Source organism: Bombus impatiens, unplaced genomic scaffold (assembly GCF_000188095.3).
Source record: "Bombus impatiens unplaced genomic scaffold, BIMP_2.2 scf_0418, whole genome shotgun sequence".
Classification (NCBI taxonomy): Eukaryota; Metazoa; Arthropoda; class Insecta; order Hymenoptera; family Apidae; genus Bombus; species Bombus impatiens.
In genome coordinates this window covers 2685692-2704716 of record NT_176837.1, presented here as the reverse complement: position 1 = coordinate 2704716, position 19025 = coordinate 2685692, and the positions used below count along the sequence as shown (strand labels likewise).

Genomic DNA, 19025 nt, shown 5'->3' with positions numbered 1-19025 from the left:
TAGCCGCCGCGGCTGCTGCTACGACCGGTAACAATGCCGGTCACCATGGACACGGGGAACGGATCGAGGTCGTATGCGAACGGATGGACTCTTTCGAACAAGTGGCAGGGGCATTAAGGGGCAAATTCACCACCGAGCAACAGATTACTTTGCGTGTTTCTCATTCAAATCTCAGGGATATATCGCGGCATGATTTCAAAGAGCTGCGGATGTCCATTACGAAGCTCGAGCTGAATCACGATCGTCTAGGGTGAGTGTGTAAGTTTACGTGCATAAAATCGGGATTGTTTAATATCGTAGATGTTTAGTTTAATTTCTTCTTTCTTTGCAAAGAAATCGTTATCTTGATGTGTATATAAATATCGTGCGTGTAATGTGTCTCTTTTTAATTATTCATAATTATTCGATTATCTTTTCTTGATCTAATTAGTTAGGTCAGGAATCGCGTGTTTGTGTTTCTTTTATCCGTGCAGGACTTTAGGGATTTTCCTTTCAGAAGCAAGCATAGCTTGGTTTCCTCAGTTTGAAACAAAGTACCGATGTTTGTGATAAGAATGAACTCGGTATCGAGTTTCCGGTTTCAAGAAATTTTCCTCTCATATCTCATGAAAATTCCATGGGTTTTCACCAAAATGTTGATGAAGAAAATCGTGTGACGACGATAATGACTTGTGGATAAGTGATATCAGCCACGTTTACTCTAACTACGCGGGTACAGTGATCGAGCTACGATCGAGTTTCTGAATTTTTCCACTATTTCTTCTGGACATTACTTAAACCAATTTATTTATCTGCGCAGTTTGGCTTTTGTTGGAATATTTCTTCCGTGAAAATCGATTTTTCTAAAAATTCACAGTGGAGGTTCTAGCTGACAGAATGACATATATTCAAAGCATTATAATATTTAATTATTACTGATTTTTGAGAAGAAAACTTTATTTAACGAAATTAATTAATAAGAAGATTCGAATCGTTATTATAATGCAGGCTTTACGCATTCATGTTTAACTATGCGTTGTCTGACTATACTTCGCTTGTCTGACCATAAAGTTCCTCAATCACTGACGAAATGTTGTCAGAACTTTCGTAAGGTACGAAATACGAACAGACTGTAGAAGAAGAAATTTGGAGCAGCATGTGTAATAGAAAAGACGAAAAGAAATTTATGACAAGTATTTGTACGCAAATGATTGTCATTCAGAACTTGTAGAAAAGCATGCGTGTGAATACATCGTATACATTGTCGATACGAATAACAATATCTTGGCAAAAGGTCATCGTCTGATGTTGCAAGTATTGAGTAAAGACATTTATACGTAACAAAGAAGAAATTCTAATTGATAAAATTATTTTTCAAACTGACAATTATACCGTAATGTTCGATGGCAAAAACCTTTTTGAGCCGTTTAAAGAAACGGATACAAAGTGTGTTGTGGAAAATGATGCGTTTCCAGATAAGCGTGTAGAGTAACAGCAGTGTCCTTCAATTTATAATACATTGATTCTAATGTACGTGTACATTGCTGGAATGTATCTGGAGTAATTACTATAATCTCTGTCCTCGTTTATCTTCGGAAGATATTAGTTGCTTTTATATATTTTTACACGGCTGCTCAGATAGAATATTAAATAATACGACGATAGTGGAACGAGAGACAAAATTTTGAACATCTAGAAAGTGCCACATTGTGCGGAACGAATGCAACAACTTTTATTACGATCGACAAAACGACGAAATAATAAAACGACTATAAAAGGCGAAGGTAACATTCGAGCCTTTGTTGAAGATCCTTGAAAAAATAATTGCTTTATCGGGGAAAAAAAAGATATGAATTCATGCGTTAATATGGTAGATGAAGCTTGATCGATCGTTAATTACAAATTTACCGATTAAGGATAAACGTATCAAGAATCGCGAGAATTTCCTCGTTTCTAGATAAATATCGTCGTTTTGTTTTCTCGAACGGGCACAAAGGACGGACACTGGTCTTCCTTGATTATCCTGATACACGGTGATACTTGCCAGATGAGAGAAGACGAAAGTCCTTGACGGACGAACAATCATCGAGAATGCGTCGTCGTTACCCGCGAAAGATAGAAAAAGAGGCAGAGCTACGGGCACGAGAATGAAATCTTAATCGTGCCCGACCTTTTCGAACGAGTTATCAACAAGAAGCCCTCCGCTTATCGTCTCGGAATAATTAAATAACGAAATGCTGTGAGCCAACATTATGTGAATAATTAAACGATAATGACCGTGTTTCGCCTATGTTTTACAATTGAACAATTTCATTGGTCCACTCTTTGTAAACTCGCCTACTTCGATAAAGATTTGCGCAACTCTAGAGACACGACTATACAAGTTGCATGAGAAAAGAGAAAGAAGAAAAAGGAACTTCTATAAAATGGAGGCAACCGAGAGACAGTCCATCTTTAGCTTTAATTGACAAAATTTTCCCTACAATAGGTTTTTAAATGAACTGATGCATTTCTTTTTATCATATAAATGATATTTTCGAAATATGAGTGAAAAATGAAATTAATATTACAAACAATTTTAATTCTAATTTATTTTATCGGAGTTTCATGAAAGTGATGATACGTAACGTGGAAAAATTGTATAACACGAGGAAAATGTAAGTTTCAGTTCTACGTCACTTATAATAGAAATTAGTGGAGATAAGAACGACGAAACGGTTCCAGTTATAAGAACTTTTACACTTTGTACTTGATATAAGTCGTAAGTTAATTCTTCCTGCCCTTAACTCGACTATCACGGAAAGATTTAGACCCACTTCGTTGGTTCGTGACTAGGACAATAAGCGATAACTTCGTTTCACTCGAGATAATTGAGGATTGATTGTGTATTGCTTGCTAGCCATGTGTTTACAAGGGCCACAGGTTACTCAGTTTTTGGTCGTCTTCGTACGGAGATAACGCACTATCGTGAGATGACATTCCAAATTTCTCGAGGGCAACAAGATGTATCACCTCTTTTTCATATTCAAACATCGTCCCGAGCGATCTTAATTATCTTGAGATATGTGACATGTCATATGAGACATGTCAAGCAAATGTTTGTACTGTTGAACGAAAACAATGAATGTTTTTTTTTCGCTTAAATAAATAATCTGCAAATTGATCGAATTTTCATTTCGCTCGATTTAATTCCAAAGTGATGTGTATTTCTTAAATTGTTTAATTTTCTTATTTACATCTCACGAAAAATCCGTCGCGAAATATCTTCAACATCTTAATTATAAAAGTAAAGATCTTAATTTGTAATGGACCTATGCTCGAATAATAGAATTAAAAAGCGACTTCATATTTTGTAGGTTCGTAGACGGCGAAGTTTTCGCGGGGTTGGGAAGAACGCAATATCTTAGTCTCGCGGATAACGAAGTACCATCTATACCGAGACATATTCTGTCGCATCTCTCATTGCTGAGGACCCTAGATCTCAGCAGAAATCGGATAAGCCGTATAGACTCGGATGACTTTAAGGTATGCATGCGTACTCATAAGAATCTGTTTGCATCATTTATTAGTTTTCTTCCTCGCGAGTGAATATGTACATACTATGTCGGGACACGTGTTCAGGAATCGAAGCTTGTATTTCTTGTGCAACTCACGAATGCGCGAGAAGTTTGAATCATTTATCGCAAAGTGTCTTCTAACGATTTACGCGAGAATACTAAACACGTGGATACGATCCCCTAACATATCGATCGTAGTGCGTAAACACGAAGCTTCGTTTATATGCATCTCTTATTTTCCCAGTGTTTTATGCAAATATACTGCCACGTGTATAAGAAAAAGTAAACGAAAAAAAGAAAACGGGTTCATCAGCAATGGTATTTAGCATCGATTGTATGAAGCAGTTTATAAACAGGAAGAACATAAGCGCATCATTAAATGACGAACAGTTTACAAGATTTGATGTAACCTCTGTTGACCGTGTTAACACCGAATCCTGTTCAGATATTTCATTTATCGAATTGGATAAATCTGATCTTATTTGCAACGAATAGTATCCAATGTTTTGCATATTCATCTCTTACGATTCCTGTTTACAATGAAACTTTTACGTATACTGTTACATAGTACTCTAATGTGATTCAATGAAACGAATAAATAAATTATGTGGAAATCGTTTGAGACTGGCGCGTGGATTATTTACGTGAAGTTATACGTAAAGCATCCTATTAAACATCTATTTTACAGTTTCGTTCGCTTATTTTTCTATACTACTTTGTTTTCTTTTTCTTTTTCTTTTTACTGCTATATCAATCATGTCTATTAAATCAACACACCGTAAGGACAATATATTCTAAGCACGTTTTGCATATTACGCGTGACTTCACGATGTATTTGTAGCCGGCGCGACGTATGAACGAACAATTCATCTCGAAGAGAGGAAGACAGCTAGTAGAGAGCTTGGTGGGGTTCCCCTGGCGCTTGTCGCGCACGTGACCGGCCACGTGCAGAGAATTGTCCGCCAATCGTTCCTCAAACGATTCGTGCTACTTATGGGGATATATATATTTTTCTTTTTTTTTTTTTATCATTGCCTCGTGTTACTTATCACACGATTTGCAAGTTAAAGAACAATAGAAATATGCAAAAATCTTGTACACATACTTTTTTTCAATCTCACTCTGTTTCGCGATTTTATGAAATAGGTCGGTAATTGCAAATATCCCATGTCAAAGAGACAGTTTCAGTTGCTTAGACGAGATACTCGTTGATAAAACAGAATCAGTTATGTATATTTAAATAGTGGATTAACTAACTCTACGAGAGATTAACCCTCCGGCGCTCTTTGATTCATTTTCGATCGAATCTTAAGTTCGAAGTTCACAGCAGGGTTAACACTCGTATCGTAAAATTTTAATTGCATGGTTAAGAAACGAATTAATATGTACTAATTGCAAGTGTCTATTCCGAAGTAACTAGAAATAAAATACGTTTGAAACGACGCTTACTCATACGCTTTCTAGTAAATTAAATATTGTAATATTATATCGTATATATGTAAACAAGGGAAAAACGGGCAAGTTTGATGTAACAATACCGTCTATGTGATGAATTATCGGAGAAAAATGTTTATCGCGTGACTGTTGTAAACAGCTGTTGATTCGGATCAATTGGTTTCAGTAAACGCGGATCGCAAACATCTCGGATTCTCATTGGAACATGAACGTCTAGCATGATTCAAAAAATTCTTGCTGTTTAACAATGTTGCTTCAGTATGTAATCCGTGAATACTTATCGTGTAGCCGTCACTCTTGATTAAACGTTGCGCGTTCTCGTATTTAATCACGTTTGTCGACGCTGCTGAATACAATCTCTTTAAATCGCTGTTTCATTTCTATTTCCTTCTTCCTTTTACATTTTTCTTTCTCTTTTTTTTTTTTTTTTTTTTTTTTTTTTTTTTTTTTTTTTTTATCTAAACTAAACGATGAATTTATTTTATATAAGATAATGCACATGTAAATATAGCTTAAACCTACGTAATTTCTATTGTTTTAACACATGTATTCTTAAAATGCACATTTTACCTTATCATTTTCAGTACAACCCGACATTACAGCATCTCCTGTTGGCCGGAAATGCGATTTCAGAAATGGTGCCAGGCTCGTTGCCACCATTAGTGAAGCACCTACACGTTGGCCGCAATCAGTTACAAAGCCTGAATCGAACGTTACGGTAAGACACTTTCTTGATTACCGAAAATATACGTCCATTCACGAACCTCCTAGAACGTATCGGACATCCTGTTTACCATTCCAACAGTGACTCTTACTTAATTGGCTCTATTCATCGTTGATGCAACGAGCAGCTCCTCGGACTCGGCCGAATGATTAAGCAAACGTGCACGCAGATTATATGCAAAGGAGAGAACAATTAAGCTTGCGATCTAGTCACGTGTTCGAGAACCGTTTCTTTCCTTTTCTTTTCTCTTTTGTGAAATTTAAATTGGGTCCATAAAAAAGAAAGAGAAAATAAAAGAGGAAACAGAAGTATAGAAGAAAAACGAAGAAATTTTTGGTTCGTTCATTCGATGAAACAAGCAAAGATTTGTTCTTTTTGGATTTTATCGGAACGAGAGCATCGTCGCCATCCACATGACTTAATCTTGTTTCAGAGATTTGAATCAGTTGGAGTGGTTGCTAATTAACGCCAACGAGCTCACGTCTTTAGATGGCGAGCTACCGTCTTCTGGCCATAACCTGAAGATGCTCTACGCCGTGGACAATAAATTAACTCACTTGCCAGCAGAATTTCGCTACTTACATCGTTTAGAAAGTCTCTATCTTCAGCACAATAAGATTCGCAGTCTCGATGGCACGCTGCAAAAGGCTCGTAGATTGAAGTTTCTCGAACTTTCGTACAACGATCTGCAAGAGGTAATCGATGATCGAATATAACAAATAACAAATAACTAACTTTCTTACTTAATAGAAGAGAATTATTCAATATACAAGATTACCAATACTTTAGATTGTCCTCCCTTCTAAAAATGTAAAGAATGCACGTTTTGATCCGACCCAGAACATCGTGTAATAGTTAGTTTTATTTCGGTTTATTGAAACGATTCAAAATACTTTATTAAATATCATCTGCAAATATGATGTGCTGATATCTACGTAACGGTGGCCTGTACAACATTCAGATACTCGTATGAAGTGCAAGTGCATGATCACGATGTATGATAACGCGTGGAGGCGTTCGTTCAATGTTCCGTACATTAAGTCGATTACTACATCCTAATGTGATTATTATGTCGTACGCTTCCGTTTCGCGGATTAAATTTTTATTACGATGGACGGTTAGCATGCGATGGTCTTAGTCGTAATTGGACGATTTGATCGACTTCTTGAATCGTCCGCAAAGGTTTCACTCTTAGCTGTTACTTGTTGTTTCACGAATTAAAGTCGACCATATTATTTTAGAGGAAACCTGTTTCGTCTATTAAACTGATACAGTGAAATAATTAATATTATATCCAACAAAGAGAATGTAGTAATTAACGATACTTTTAATAGACAGATAATATGAAATATCATCAAAATCTTTGTTCTTAGTTAACGGAAGAAGATTTCCTAGAAGCAGAGATGTTAGAAGATCTAGAGCTCGGACACAATTCCTTAAAATCGTTGGGTAGCGCGGGTAATGGTAATGGCGACGGAAACGGGGGCAACAGTGTCCTTTACCCTCTCAGGTCTCTCAAGTGTTTAAACTTGACGCACAACGAGCTTCGCGAGTTCTCATTCGCGTCACTTCGTGGCCTGCGCGAGCTACGATTGCTCGATCTCTCGAACAACAGAATCGCGCGACTCCACAGAGGAAGAACGCCGTCAGAGGTACGCACCTAATATCCGGACTAATTTACTTCTACCACATACGCAATGAACTATTGCAAAACCTAAAGTATATGTACATTTTTATATAGAGGAACATTCAACGATTTTTGATATTCTACATTAAGATAAAAAATTGTTTATATTATAGAATTAATTTTTTGCTTATGAAGATGTTTACATGTTATATCGCTAGTTAAATATTTTATTCCTTCCAAGGAAATTATAATTTTACATAAATATTTTAATTTGTTCAAGTGTACATTGATAGTTCTCATTGATCATGTATGCAAATACGTCATGCTCAAATGAATAAAAAAAGGTACTCTTATATAAGATTACATCGCAAATAATACATATTTTTAAATTCAAATGAGTATTTTTAAAGTCGTATTTCAAAGTATTCAATCATTTGAATATGTAAGAGAAGTTTGTACCTCTTATATTTACAGAATTTAGTAGAAGAAGATCGTTTCTCTTATATTTACAGAACTTAGTAGAAGAAGTTCGTTCCTCTTATATTTACAGAATTTAGTAGAAGAGGAAGGGGAAGAAACGGCGGGCGGAAATATTCAAGATATGCAACTGCAGCACAACGAGCTTCGAAGCTTGGACGGCTCGTTATTCCTTGGAATGAAGGAATTACAGAAGCTGAATCTCAGTTACAACGCTTTAGGACCGACGATTGGACAGCGTGATCTACGAGGCCTCGATGGTCTCAAAGTCCTCGATCTCTCTCACAACGAGCTTACTACACTCGAAGATACGTCAGAGGTATAATATGCGTGAAATTTATTCAAACGTATGTCGTGTTTAATCGAATGATCATTCTACCGTGAAGATTTTACGTCTATCTGATTCGTTTAGATACGAGAATATCGAGCCATTAAAGACGTAAGAAAGTATTTTCCATAAAATATATGGTAAAATAAAACTCGCGAATGATCTTTAATTAAAAACTATGGAAATCACCTCCATCGATAATATCACACTATAATTAAGAAAATATCAAATTCTATTTAAAAAAATCTTCCCAAATATTTTTGAATCTATATTTATTAGAAACCTTCAAAAGGTTATTATTAAAGATATAAAATATCTGTAGTTCCGATATCATTTTTCCTTTTACAACGAACACTAAAATCACTTCCATCAATATTGTCATGTTATAATGAAAAAAGTATAATATTCTTTCTTTTCAATGTTCGTTTATAAAGATTATTTATATTTTATTTTATAAGGATGTTATTTAGAACATGATTTTTCTCTTTCGATCAAACAATCTTTGCACAAAAATAATTTATTTATATCTTCAATTTTTGATATATGTATTCCAAACAAATTAAACATATCTTGTAATAATACCTCGGGAAAAATCTTTGTTCATCACAATATCTTTCGATGATGATTTTTTTATAGACGTGGCTTCCTTCCCTGGAGGAATTAAACGCATCGCACAATCGTCTGGTAACATTGTCCGAGAGAGACTTCCGTGGATTTCCTGTTCTCTGCTGGGCAGATGTGAGCGCGAATCGGATACGTACTCTGATGCCGGAACTCGTGGCGAACACACGTTGCACCGTTCACGGTGTGCCTGACGTGCTTCGCATATATCTTCAAGGTAAGATTAAACGTATCCGTTATCAGTGTTATCGAATATTATGCCATCGTTCAAGCTTGAGCAAATTTGCACTAATTTCCTCGATCTATTGCCTCGATATGCTTAATTCAAACAAATTACTAAATAGGTACAAAAATATTTGTGCAGATTAATAGGAAAAAATTCAAGTAGTGTGAATTTTTCTTGAAAATTCTATAATCTTACACATCCAGTTAATATAAAAGCGTTTTAGTTGCATCTAATTTGGCATTTAATAGTTTCGATTAACGATACGATTTATTTGTAACCAATATTTATTTACAAAATAATTTATCACGGATAAAAACGAGTAATAGTCACAAGGAAATTTTAACTGTAAGGAGAATACGGAAGAGCTTTTCTGACGAGTAAAGAAAGTATATTGTCCTTGCCTGTAAAAAATATTTGCATCAACAGTTTGGACAACTTAAGAGAAAATTGTAATTATCAATGAATATTTGAGTTTAAGCCTTAAACTAATGTATGCCGATTACATGGGGATTGTAATGACACCGCAATTGTCATACTTTTTTTCTTCTTTGCGAAATATTATGACTTCGATCAGAATTTATTCGTAACACAAAACCACGCGAACTATTTCCTACTTAATCTAATATTTCCAATCGATGATAAGGTTAAAGGCGAAACTTCATTTAATGAAAGATCAGTGCGCCGTTTCTTTAATGAAGCGCGAACAACAGTAGATAAAAGACCAGAATTTTCTAGATTGCGCAAAGAGCAAAATGGATAAACACAGGTATTTTTGATTTTACAAACGCACCATTTAGGGATATGAACTTTGATGAAAAGAATGATGTATCTGTTAATGATCATTCTTCGCGAAATATGTCTAATAAAATATTTCTAGTTCCGATTAAAATGAAGATCTCATTGAACAAAGTTGAAGATTTTCATTCTATTTTAATCTCTGAGGCAAAGATACAAAATACATAATTCCGCCGACAGATCAACAAAGATGGTATAATCTGTAAAATTCGAAAAATTATAGACATATCATGAGAAGATTATGGATGTTTATGCACTTATGGAAAATTTTATTGCATGAAAACATATAGAGTGCACATAATATACTTAAGATACAGTATCCGGTAAATGTTATAACAAGATGTAATACTATGTTATAACTTATAACTAGACTGCAGATTTTTATTTATTTTATTCGTGGAAAAGTTGGAGATGTAGGAATTTACAGAATGCACATAAAATATGCAAAAGACATCTAAAGTAGAGTATTCGTTATAATATTTAACAGATGAAACAATTCCTTCTTTCGTTTTTTCGGTTGTCTTCGTATATAGTTGAATTTTATAACATCTCCTGGAGGATAAGACAAATCCCGATTTACCTATCTCAAAAATATAAGCAAATTCGTATAAACACTGGTGATCTAGTTAAAAGCTCGAAACCAAAAAAAAAAGAAACAATATAATGTAATATAACATGAATTTCTTATTAATAACCGTTATGCGCAAATACGCGTAATCGTCTGGTTCGTGCAACGACGAGTCATCCGATCGTACGATACGAACGGTCATTCGATTTTGCTTTCCACCCTCGCAAAAGGATAACGTCTTTGTGGAACGCAGACGCGTTGAATGGGCGCCAGTGCGTAATTAATAAATACATCGTTAAGTGTCGCGAGGCCAAGCGTTATGGAAGATGAAACGAGACAGAAAGAGGGAACGGGTCATGAGAATGGCCGGTGGCGGCAGAAAATAAATTATTACTTGATAATAGCGTGGCTCCGTTCGGCTTCAGAGCTGTACATTATTTTGTTATAAGTTACATTTCATGGTGATAACCTCCGTCGTGGCGCCATCTCGTATTATTTATTGTATACCGAAGACGGATTGTTAGCTGTTGTTATTGTTAAATATATGTGGGTTTTCATGGTACGGTTATCGTCGTTCAATCCTGTTATCTCGGTTAGCTTCGTTATTTCTCGGTCTCTCTTTTCGTTCACACTTTCATTGAACGACTATTCCCTCTACATATGAAAATCTCCGATTAACGACAATTCCGTTGCCCCCTGTCATTATTATCGGATTCGCGACACACGATCATATGTTTACGAAGACTTTCGCGACCGATACGAACTCGGTCATCGAGATGCAAGCAAACATTTTCTATATCTTAGTCAACAATCCGTCTGCAAAAGTTTTTTTGCTAGACTTTGAGAAACTGATCTGATGATCAGCGATGGGTATTTAAATCATAACACTTTGCCGTCCATAACACTTTAACAAGTAACCGGCATTTTTTGATAAAAGCATACTAAACTATCGTAAAGTTTACGTAAAGGGTCGACTTGCACGTGACACGAACGTGATGTCACCGGACACTAACATTTGGCCTGCACTTGTCAACACGTTGGTGCCACCGAACGTGATAGTGTTAACTTAAGAGAGATTCGATGTTTTTCAAATTACTTCGAATGTGATTCGATATTTGATCTTCTTGAAAATCCTATAGGTCTCGAATGTCTTGAAAGTTTCGATAACTTTCATAATCTTCATTTATTACGATATCCCATATGAAATATTAAAAATATAAAATTTGTAAAAATAGTATATCGAACAACACCCTTCCAAGACTGTAGAACCTACCAAATCTACCTATTTAAGAATTAAGTTATAAGAATTTTTCATGTAATCGTACGTGTAATTCGCCACATAAAATGTGTCTTAGAGCACATCGCTAATCGTGATGTCATAGTTGTACGACTTTTACTGCTTGGAAAGTGTGTTCACTCACGCATGCCAGCCAGACGCCTATCTAACTTCTTGCTTATCTGCCTTTGATACACGTCACAGAATAAAAAAGAGAGGAGTTTCCCCTTTGCGATCTTCCGATGTTTTTTTGCTTGCAGATAATCCGGTGTTGTGCGATCCTGGACTAGCAGACTTGACCGTGGCTTTCGAAGTCAATCACGCGAAAGTCTATGGTGTGGCCAATAATTGTCCAACGACCGTTGCAACTCCCACCGAGCAAACATCGCCGCTTCCGCCGTTACCACCGACGCTGTTATTGGCCGCCGCCGCGGCTGCTTCCGGAGGAAATGTTTCTTTCGCCGCGACCCTCGAGTAGTCCATTAGAAGTAGAATGAGAATCGTAGGACGCGATCGATGGGCAAAAGAAAGTTCGAACGGAAACGAAGAAGAAGAACGAAGAAACGGTCGAGAGGAAGAATTTATTCGATTCGTGGTCGCCCGTTTACACATGTAATGCAAACGATGATAGACATACGTGAGATGGACACGGTGACGTTGAAAAGCCCGTTCTATTGATCATTGTGATAAAACAGAAGTGTAAAGAAACGGGCGGTGTGAATCTTGGTATAGCCTCGCTTTCAAGTTCGACACGGGCGTTTTAGTTCGTTTAATCTAATCCGCTTGCGTGTATTTCTTGGAAGCATCCAAATAAAAAAAAAAGCATTGTATAATAATAATAGGATAAAACACACACACACACACACATATAAATATATACGCATACATACTCACACACATTCAAGGAAATCACCAACACTGACGAGACATCTTATACGTCGTACGCGACTAATCCCATAATCGACAGCTGACAACCGTTCACGATCAGACGTCGGTCTAATCGATAGATGTGTACTGCATTTGCTGTAGTAATTATTACGTAACGAGAGATATATATTTATTTTAGCGAGTTTCCAACACATATCATGAGAGGTATGTTTCCTTTTATCAGAACGGAACGATTTCCCACATTTTAGTGTTAGCTACGTGAAACAGTGGAGCACGAAGACTCGAAAACGAACTCCAACGTGTCCAAGAAAAGCAAAAAAGAAAAGAAAAAAAAAAAAGAAGATTATATACTCACGCGAGCGTAAGCTGAAAGAGTCGATGAATATCACCTTTGTCTAAGTCGAGGTCCAGAAACAACTTGTTTAAGTTTCTGTTTTATAATAGGTGACATTATTACGCTGTAAATAGTCATTAATTCCGTTACTTCTTTAATACCATGCACCTTGTTTGCGATAGAGTTAGGCGATTCTTCGAGCGTCCATTTCAAATTCCAATTTGCGTCGTATTATTTAGGATTTTCGTCTACTTCTTTTATTGTATTAATATCTTGAAATAATTATATATATATATATAATTTATATATATATATAATATATTATATACATGTGTGTATATATATATATATATACACACACACACACACACACCAAGCTTTCGGGATCGATTAATTAAATTACCTTTTAATCGAGCTCGAAACCATCATCATTTAATCATTCATACTTCAAAGTATTATCCGTAACGCTTATGCGATGTATCGTGTATCATGATTTTTCGTGCTCCCATTGCCTTAGATTATTCATTAATAACATCGGTTGATACGAGTAATATCTAGTATGCCATTACATTGTGTAAGATAATACGTAGATTCTTCGTTGACGCATTCAGTATAATAATTGAATATTTATTTTCTGTTAAGCAAAAATATGAAATTTTTAATTAAATATAATAAACAGAGATTTGCTAGGCATTAATCGTATCGAACCCGATCGGACACAGACAACGTGAATACGGCTAGTGTACATCATAGTAATGCATCGATTCCCATCGTCAACGTTTCGATCTTTAATTAAATTCCTGAATGACCGAGTAAATGAACGATCGGGCGGGTCAATAGTGTAAGTGAAATCTGTTAACTGACGTTGTGTACGCGATATGGGCTGATTGGCAGTGGGCGATCAATTGACTCTCTCGTTAACTCTTGCCAATAGGGATGAATTGTTATCAACGTGCTTCTACGCATACATAATAAATTGGCCCTTTCCATGTACGAGTAAGACGCGTAAATATCCCGTAAGTAGCTATGTTAACATCAAAATTGAATGTAAAATACATTAAATAGTGAAAAATTTAATTTTCCGGACGAGTGGTGAAAAAATTGAATTCAACAAATTTCAATCGATCTATATCGTTTGAACACTAATTCTGATGCGATTTAACGGTCCAACGCATAATTGTATATTCAAATAAAAACAAAATCATGAAAAATTGAAAATTTCAGAATTTTTTCCAGTATAAACAAAACAATAATATCGTTAAAGGTTTATTCATAATGTCATATGTTCGTCTCTATTGTTTTGAAATGATCAATAGGTTTTATACGAAATATAATTTGATTTTGTCTGTTGCATAGAAACGAGTTTTTAACATATCGACAAGAAAACAGTTGTTAATATCGACTGCTAGCTTCAATAGCTAGGACTTGAAATCGAAATAATTTAATAATAAAATATTTTTTAAATAAGAGAATTTTAGAGACGGCAAGAGGTAAAAATTAAATGATCGAGTATTAGATAATATTTATAACAGATCGTTGATAACTAGATAAATAAATATATATTTACAATTTAGTAAAATTAACAATTTTAAATAAACTTAACCACTCATGGAATAGATAATTTCAAATGTATCATATATATAAGTGCCATATATAAATAGAAATCAAGTGGAAACTTCTTTATAATTTTAGTATCTAAATAATTTATCTACACTGTGATTAGCAGTTTACTGTTTCCAATCTGAGCTGTAGGCAAATAGTACATTAAGATACGTGTCACAACATATGTATGTAACAATACCACAGATACTTATACTAATAATGAATATATTTTAATAAAATTATACCAATGTTAAGTTTTGCTATGTATAGTGTTGCAAATTTTTCATATGTAATAAGACAATTCAGTTATTAATTTTTATTAATAAAGGCTTTAATCTTATAATAAATAGCATCAATGTTATAAATTTATCCGTACCTATGTATATATATATATATAAGGTTTCAATTTTATTTTGTTTTTAGTAATACTTAACAAATGTTTCTCTGAGCTTACAAAGAAGTGCAGTTACATCCAAAACTTCTGATTGTTTAGAAAAGTCAATAATTCCTTCAAAGTTACTCAAATGTTCTGCTTTAAGAGTAGGTTGAATCTGTTCCACTAGAAGACATAGTTATTCATACATTCATATCGTATCATATCAAATAATATATTTGGAATACTTACAAATGGATACTACACATACCTCTCCACTGATTATTACAATTAAGTAATTGTACGAAGTATTTATCCTTTGCATTAGTGTTATTTATAAAAAAGGAAACTTTAATTTGTTCTTGTTCTTTGTTATTGATTAATTCTATATGAAAGCCCAAATGCTGTTTATATGTGTGACAAGCAAGTTTAATACTTTTCCAAGTTAATAATTTCTGTTCTTTTCTTTGTTCTGATTCTAAAAATAATGTTCTATAGATTTCTGATAAAAAATTATATTTATAATATGTTTATATATTTATAATAAATACCTTCGCGTAAATCAACAATTTCAACAGACAAGCTGTCTCTTTTTACTTTGGCATTATTAACTTCATCTTCTAATTTTTCTTGCTGTTTAATTGAATTAGTAATCTTTTTATCTATAATTTTTTGTTGCAATTTTGTTGTATCTATATCAGATTTTAAACTTTCAACTTCTTGCTCTAACTCTAATATTTTGTTACCGCTTTGTGCTATTTTCTCTATACATTCTAAAAACACAATATACATATATTATTAACATTAAGAACACTTACTTGAATGAAAAATTGTACAAAAATATATATGCCATTCAATGTCAAATTGTTTAATCAGTTTTATTAATATACGTGTTAAAAATTATTAATAAGTCAATAATTAAAAGTCATAAAATAGTGGATATTTCTTTATCACATTTGATTATTTTAATGAGTACTCAAAGGTTTAAAAGGAGGAGTTATTATGAATTCATTAAAATTTCATACAATACGTGAACAAACATCTATAATAAAATACAATATAATTTAGATCTATCAAGCTGAGAAATATATTATATACATACCAGATTCATATGCAGTTGTATCTTCAATTTTAGCAGCAATTTTTGCTCGAAAATCATAACAATGTGATACTAACTTCTGCAACACACTAAAATCTCTATTCTGAAGAACATGCACAATATCAATATTAAATTCTTCCATCGTTATTGTATTATTTTTATGTCATAATTACATTATTCCTTTCCTGATCAAGGTACAACGGTTTTAACGTACAGTGTTTACTAGTGTAGCCATTTAAGATTTGAAATAACAATGTTACCACTGAGCTGGACAAATATTACTAGCCAATATCTACATCTATAATTTGCTGTAATGTTAATATACAACACTTACATTTTAAGTTCACTTTATTCCACATCTATAAGAAAAACAGTTACATCTTTTTAAAATCTAATTTCATAATTCAAAATTCAAATTTCATTCAAAGTACAAAATTCTAATTTCATAAAATCTTACAAAAATAGATATCGAAATACATCTTGACTGAAGTTAACCGATAATGACCAATCTAAATTGAACGAATTATTTACTATAGTAAGAAAATTTAAACCATAACGCGGTAAATTTGAAATCCAATATTAGTTAAGCATTAGGAAAAAATGCAAAAATTTAATCAATACTGCTTATTAAAGTTTAAAAACTACTTTTATTTTATTTTATTTTATTTTTATCAACATACGACCATTTATTTCTGTTGAATATTCATCTTGTTTACTTAATTTTCAAATAAAAGAAAGTTAATGAGTTGTTTGAATTAGATAACACAGTGTTTAATTTATGAATTGTAATAACAAGTAAATATTATGACGCTATTCAAGCTTTGTTAATGCTTTCATACAGTGAATTCATTTTTTATTGACACATATGTTAATCAGAAATACAGATGGATATATAAATCGCGGTCATATTCAAATTACAGTATACATTTTCGATAAGTTTGTTGCTACAAGCATCATCATTGAAAATCATGTTTAAGTTCTTACCAATTTTCGCCATTCTCGGCATTGCTGCTGTTCTTGTACGTATGATATTTCGTTCTATAACATTCTACATTGAAAATAAATCATTGTGTCTGATTATCTTAATAATTATGCGAATTTATGATTTCTAATTATACTTACGTATGTTCCTCATTTACTCATTTCTATATAGAACATTTTCTCTCTTCTATCTGTTAACTGACCATTACATTTCTCTTGATCTTTTAATACAGGCTCTTCCGCTTGATCAATTAAACCAAGTACAAAATGCTCTTAAGGTAAGTATCAATTAATGATTTTTATACATAATGAATTGGAATAGATTTATAACGCTTAACAATATTAAGAAAATTTGAAGTTAGATAATATTTAAAGTAGTAATTTCACTTAAAATTCATATTAATTACATTTAAAAGTATTATATATTATTTTCATCTTATCTAACAATATAATTCTTTATAATTACTCTAGTATCGTATGAAATGTAATAAAAAATTGTTTGTTAAACAAGAATTTTTTTAAATATCCAAATATGATTACAGTTTTCTAGAAACCTCTTGTAAAAAACAAAATAAGTAAGTAAAAAATATCTAATAACAATTAGAAAAACTGTTACAGCCTAATGACAGGTCTCAAACAAACTCACAAGGAAATAATAGCAATAATGGCAGTGACGAAAATCACAGTAATAATGACAACAGTGGCAGCCAAGATTTGTCCCATGTTGTGGACGAAAGCTCTAAAATTGTCGATGATTTGCACAAGTTTGTAGGATCTGTGGAACATGTGCTGGAGGATCAATTGAAAAAAGTAACAAACGGCTCCGTACATCTTTTGGAACAAATAGAACAACAGATCGCTAAAGTCATTACCGATGTTAGGAACAAAACACAAGAACATTTTCAACATCTCCATAGCAAACTCGATAAACTGGAAGAAGATGCCTCGAAGGCAAAGAATATCATTAAACACAAAGTAGAGGGCATCATCAAGAATGTTACCAATGCGCTTGACAACCTGGAGAATAAAATAAATAATACCTTGAAACACGTTAACGAAAAGACTTCCGACATCGTAAACCACGTGAGGAATGTTACAGAAGAAAGAGTACAGGAATTCATAAATAAAACAGCCCAAGCTGTGGCACAAGCGAGACATACTGCTGAAGATATTGAAGAAAAGACTACTGAGATTTTGAACAAAACATTGTCCGAGTTAAGGAAAGAGGCTCACAATCTTTTGAACAATATCAAAGAATTTGTTCATGATACAATTAATGAAACTGAAAACCAAATTTACGATGTCCTCAATAATATTGGAAATACCACAAGACAAACGTTGAGAAATGCTATACATATGAATGCTCGCATTGCGGAAGATCTGTGCGATATAATTTACGATATTTCGGAAGATTCTAGACCTCTGTTAGGCACTGTAATGAATAATGCTCAAAATATTGTCGGTGCCATCATTAATAACACTAACGATGTTGTTGAACAAACAGTTAATAATGTTAAAAGTATTGCTTCTGGCATTTTCCATGATGTCCATTATGTCGTAAAATTTGGAATAGATAATATGAGGGATAATATAAAAAACGCATTCAACGTTGCACACCATATCCATGGCAATGTTCAAGACACTATTGCTCACATTATAAGTAACATAAACATTTTACAAAGAATTATTAAACAATTATTGTCGTATTATATTAAAAAAATTAAATGAATATTAAATAATTTTGTTGTAGATGACTCAGAGGACAGAGCATCCCATGGTTTTAAGGTAAATTTAATACATTTTTAATATCAAAACATTCAATGTATTATGTATTTCTATATCTTATGTTACAAAATATTTCATTTTTACTTCTGTAATTATTCTTTATATTTATGTTTAGTTCCCATTTGGTATCTAAGTAACAAATATAGGCTACTGCATCTTAAATGGAATTAGGAAACCGATGATTGGAAATTACTAAACAAATAAAGTAGTTTTCAATCTATAAACAAGCAGCAGTAGTAAAGAAACGAAAGAAGAAATCAACATATTGAAAATGCACGCTGATTGTTTAAGTCAAAAAAACATTTATGTTATTGCAAATGTAAATAACTG

General features: G+C 33.4%; 3 protein-coding genes across 5 annotated transcripts in view; 2 read left to right on the top strand and 1 right to left on the bottom strand.

The window, feature by feature from the left end:
• Positions 1–14073, top strand: part of LOC100740295 (insulin-like growth factor-binding protein complex acid labile subunit) — a 15636-nt gene extending 1563 nt beyond the window's left edge. The window contains exons 2-9 of the mRNA XM_012386880.3: positions 1–250; positions 3336–3504; positions 5576–5709; positions 6149–6410; positions 7089–7367; positions 7893–8138; positions 8784–8985; positions 11894–14073. Coding sequence (XP_012242303.1) covers positions 1–250; positions 3336–3504; positions 5576–5709; positions 6149–6410; positions 7089–7367; positions 7893–8138; positions 8784–8985; positions 11894–12111 — 1760 coding nt within the window. The 3' untranslated portion in view covers positions 12112–14073. The remainder of the gene's footprint in view (positions 251–3335; positions 3505–5575; positions 5710–6148; positions 6411–7088; positions 7368–7892; positions 8139–8783; positions 8986–11893) is intronic.
• Positions 14074–14480: 407 nt separating this feature from the next.
• Positions 14481–17324, bottom strand: LOC100740540. Its single transcript, XM_024368291.2, has 6 exons — positions 17114–17324; positions 16914–16977; positions 15933–16237; positions 15382–15603; positions 15102–15308; positions 14481–15016 (listed from the first exon to the last, which is right to left on the bottom strand). The coding sequence occupies exons 3-6, from the start codon at positions 16069–16071 to the stop codon at positions 14877–14879; spliced, it is 708 nt and encodes a 235-aa protein (XP_024224059.1). The 5' UTR covers positions 16072–16237; positions 16914–16977; positions 17114–17324; the 3' UTR covers positions 14481–14876.
• LOC105680893 (putative uncharacterized protein DDB_G0287457) lies at positions 16866–18978 on the top strand. 3 transcript variants are annotated; one of them, XM_033321273.1, is made up of 4 exons: positions 16866–16948; positions 17144–17188; positions 17529–17674; positions 17828–18654. In XM_033321273.1, exons 1-4 carry the CDS (start codon positions 16898–16900, stop codon positions 18636–18638), a joined length of 1053 nt encoding a protein of 350 aa, XP_033177164.1. In that variant the 5' UTR covers positions 16866–16897; the 3' UTR covers positions 18639–18654. The 3 variants fall into 3 exon arrangements, with proteins under 3 accessions (XP_033177164.1, XP_033177163.1, XP_033177162.1); XM_033321272.1 differs by lacking the exon at positions 16866–16948 and adding an exon at positions 18661–18978 and having other exon boundaries at positions 16984–17188; positions 17828–18570; XM_033321271.1 differs by lacking the exon at positions 16866–16948 and having other exon boundaries at positions 16984–17188.
• Positions 18979–19025: the final 47 nt, after the last annotated feature.

Bases quoted from the DNA above. Each gene is read 5' to 3' on its own strand.
- LOC100740540 (XM_024368291.2), bottom strand. From the start codon at position 16,071: ATGGAAGAATTTAATATTGATATTGTGCATGTTCTTCAGAATAGAGAT. The intron at 15,604-15,932 runs GTATGTATATAA...TTGTGTTTTTAG, and splicing joins TACAACTGCATATGAATCTG to AATGTATAGAGAAAATAGCA. The intron at 15,309-15,381 runs GTATTTATTATA...CATTATTTTTAG, and splicing joins AATTGTTGATTTACGCGAAG to AATCAGAACAAAGAAAAGAA.
- LOC105680893 (XM_033321271.1), top strand. From the start codon at position 17,054: ATGTTCCTCATTTACTCATTTCTATATAGAACATTTTCTCTCTTCTAT. The intron at 17,189-17,528 runs GTAAGTATCAAT...AAACTGTTACAG, and splicing joins AAGTACAAAATGCTCTTAAG to CCTAATGACAGGTCTCAAAC. The intron at 17,675-17,827 runs GTTTGTAGGATC...ACATCTCCATAG, and splicing joins ATTGTCGATGATTTGCACAA to CAAACTCGATAAACTGGAAG.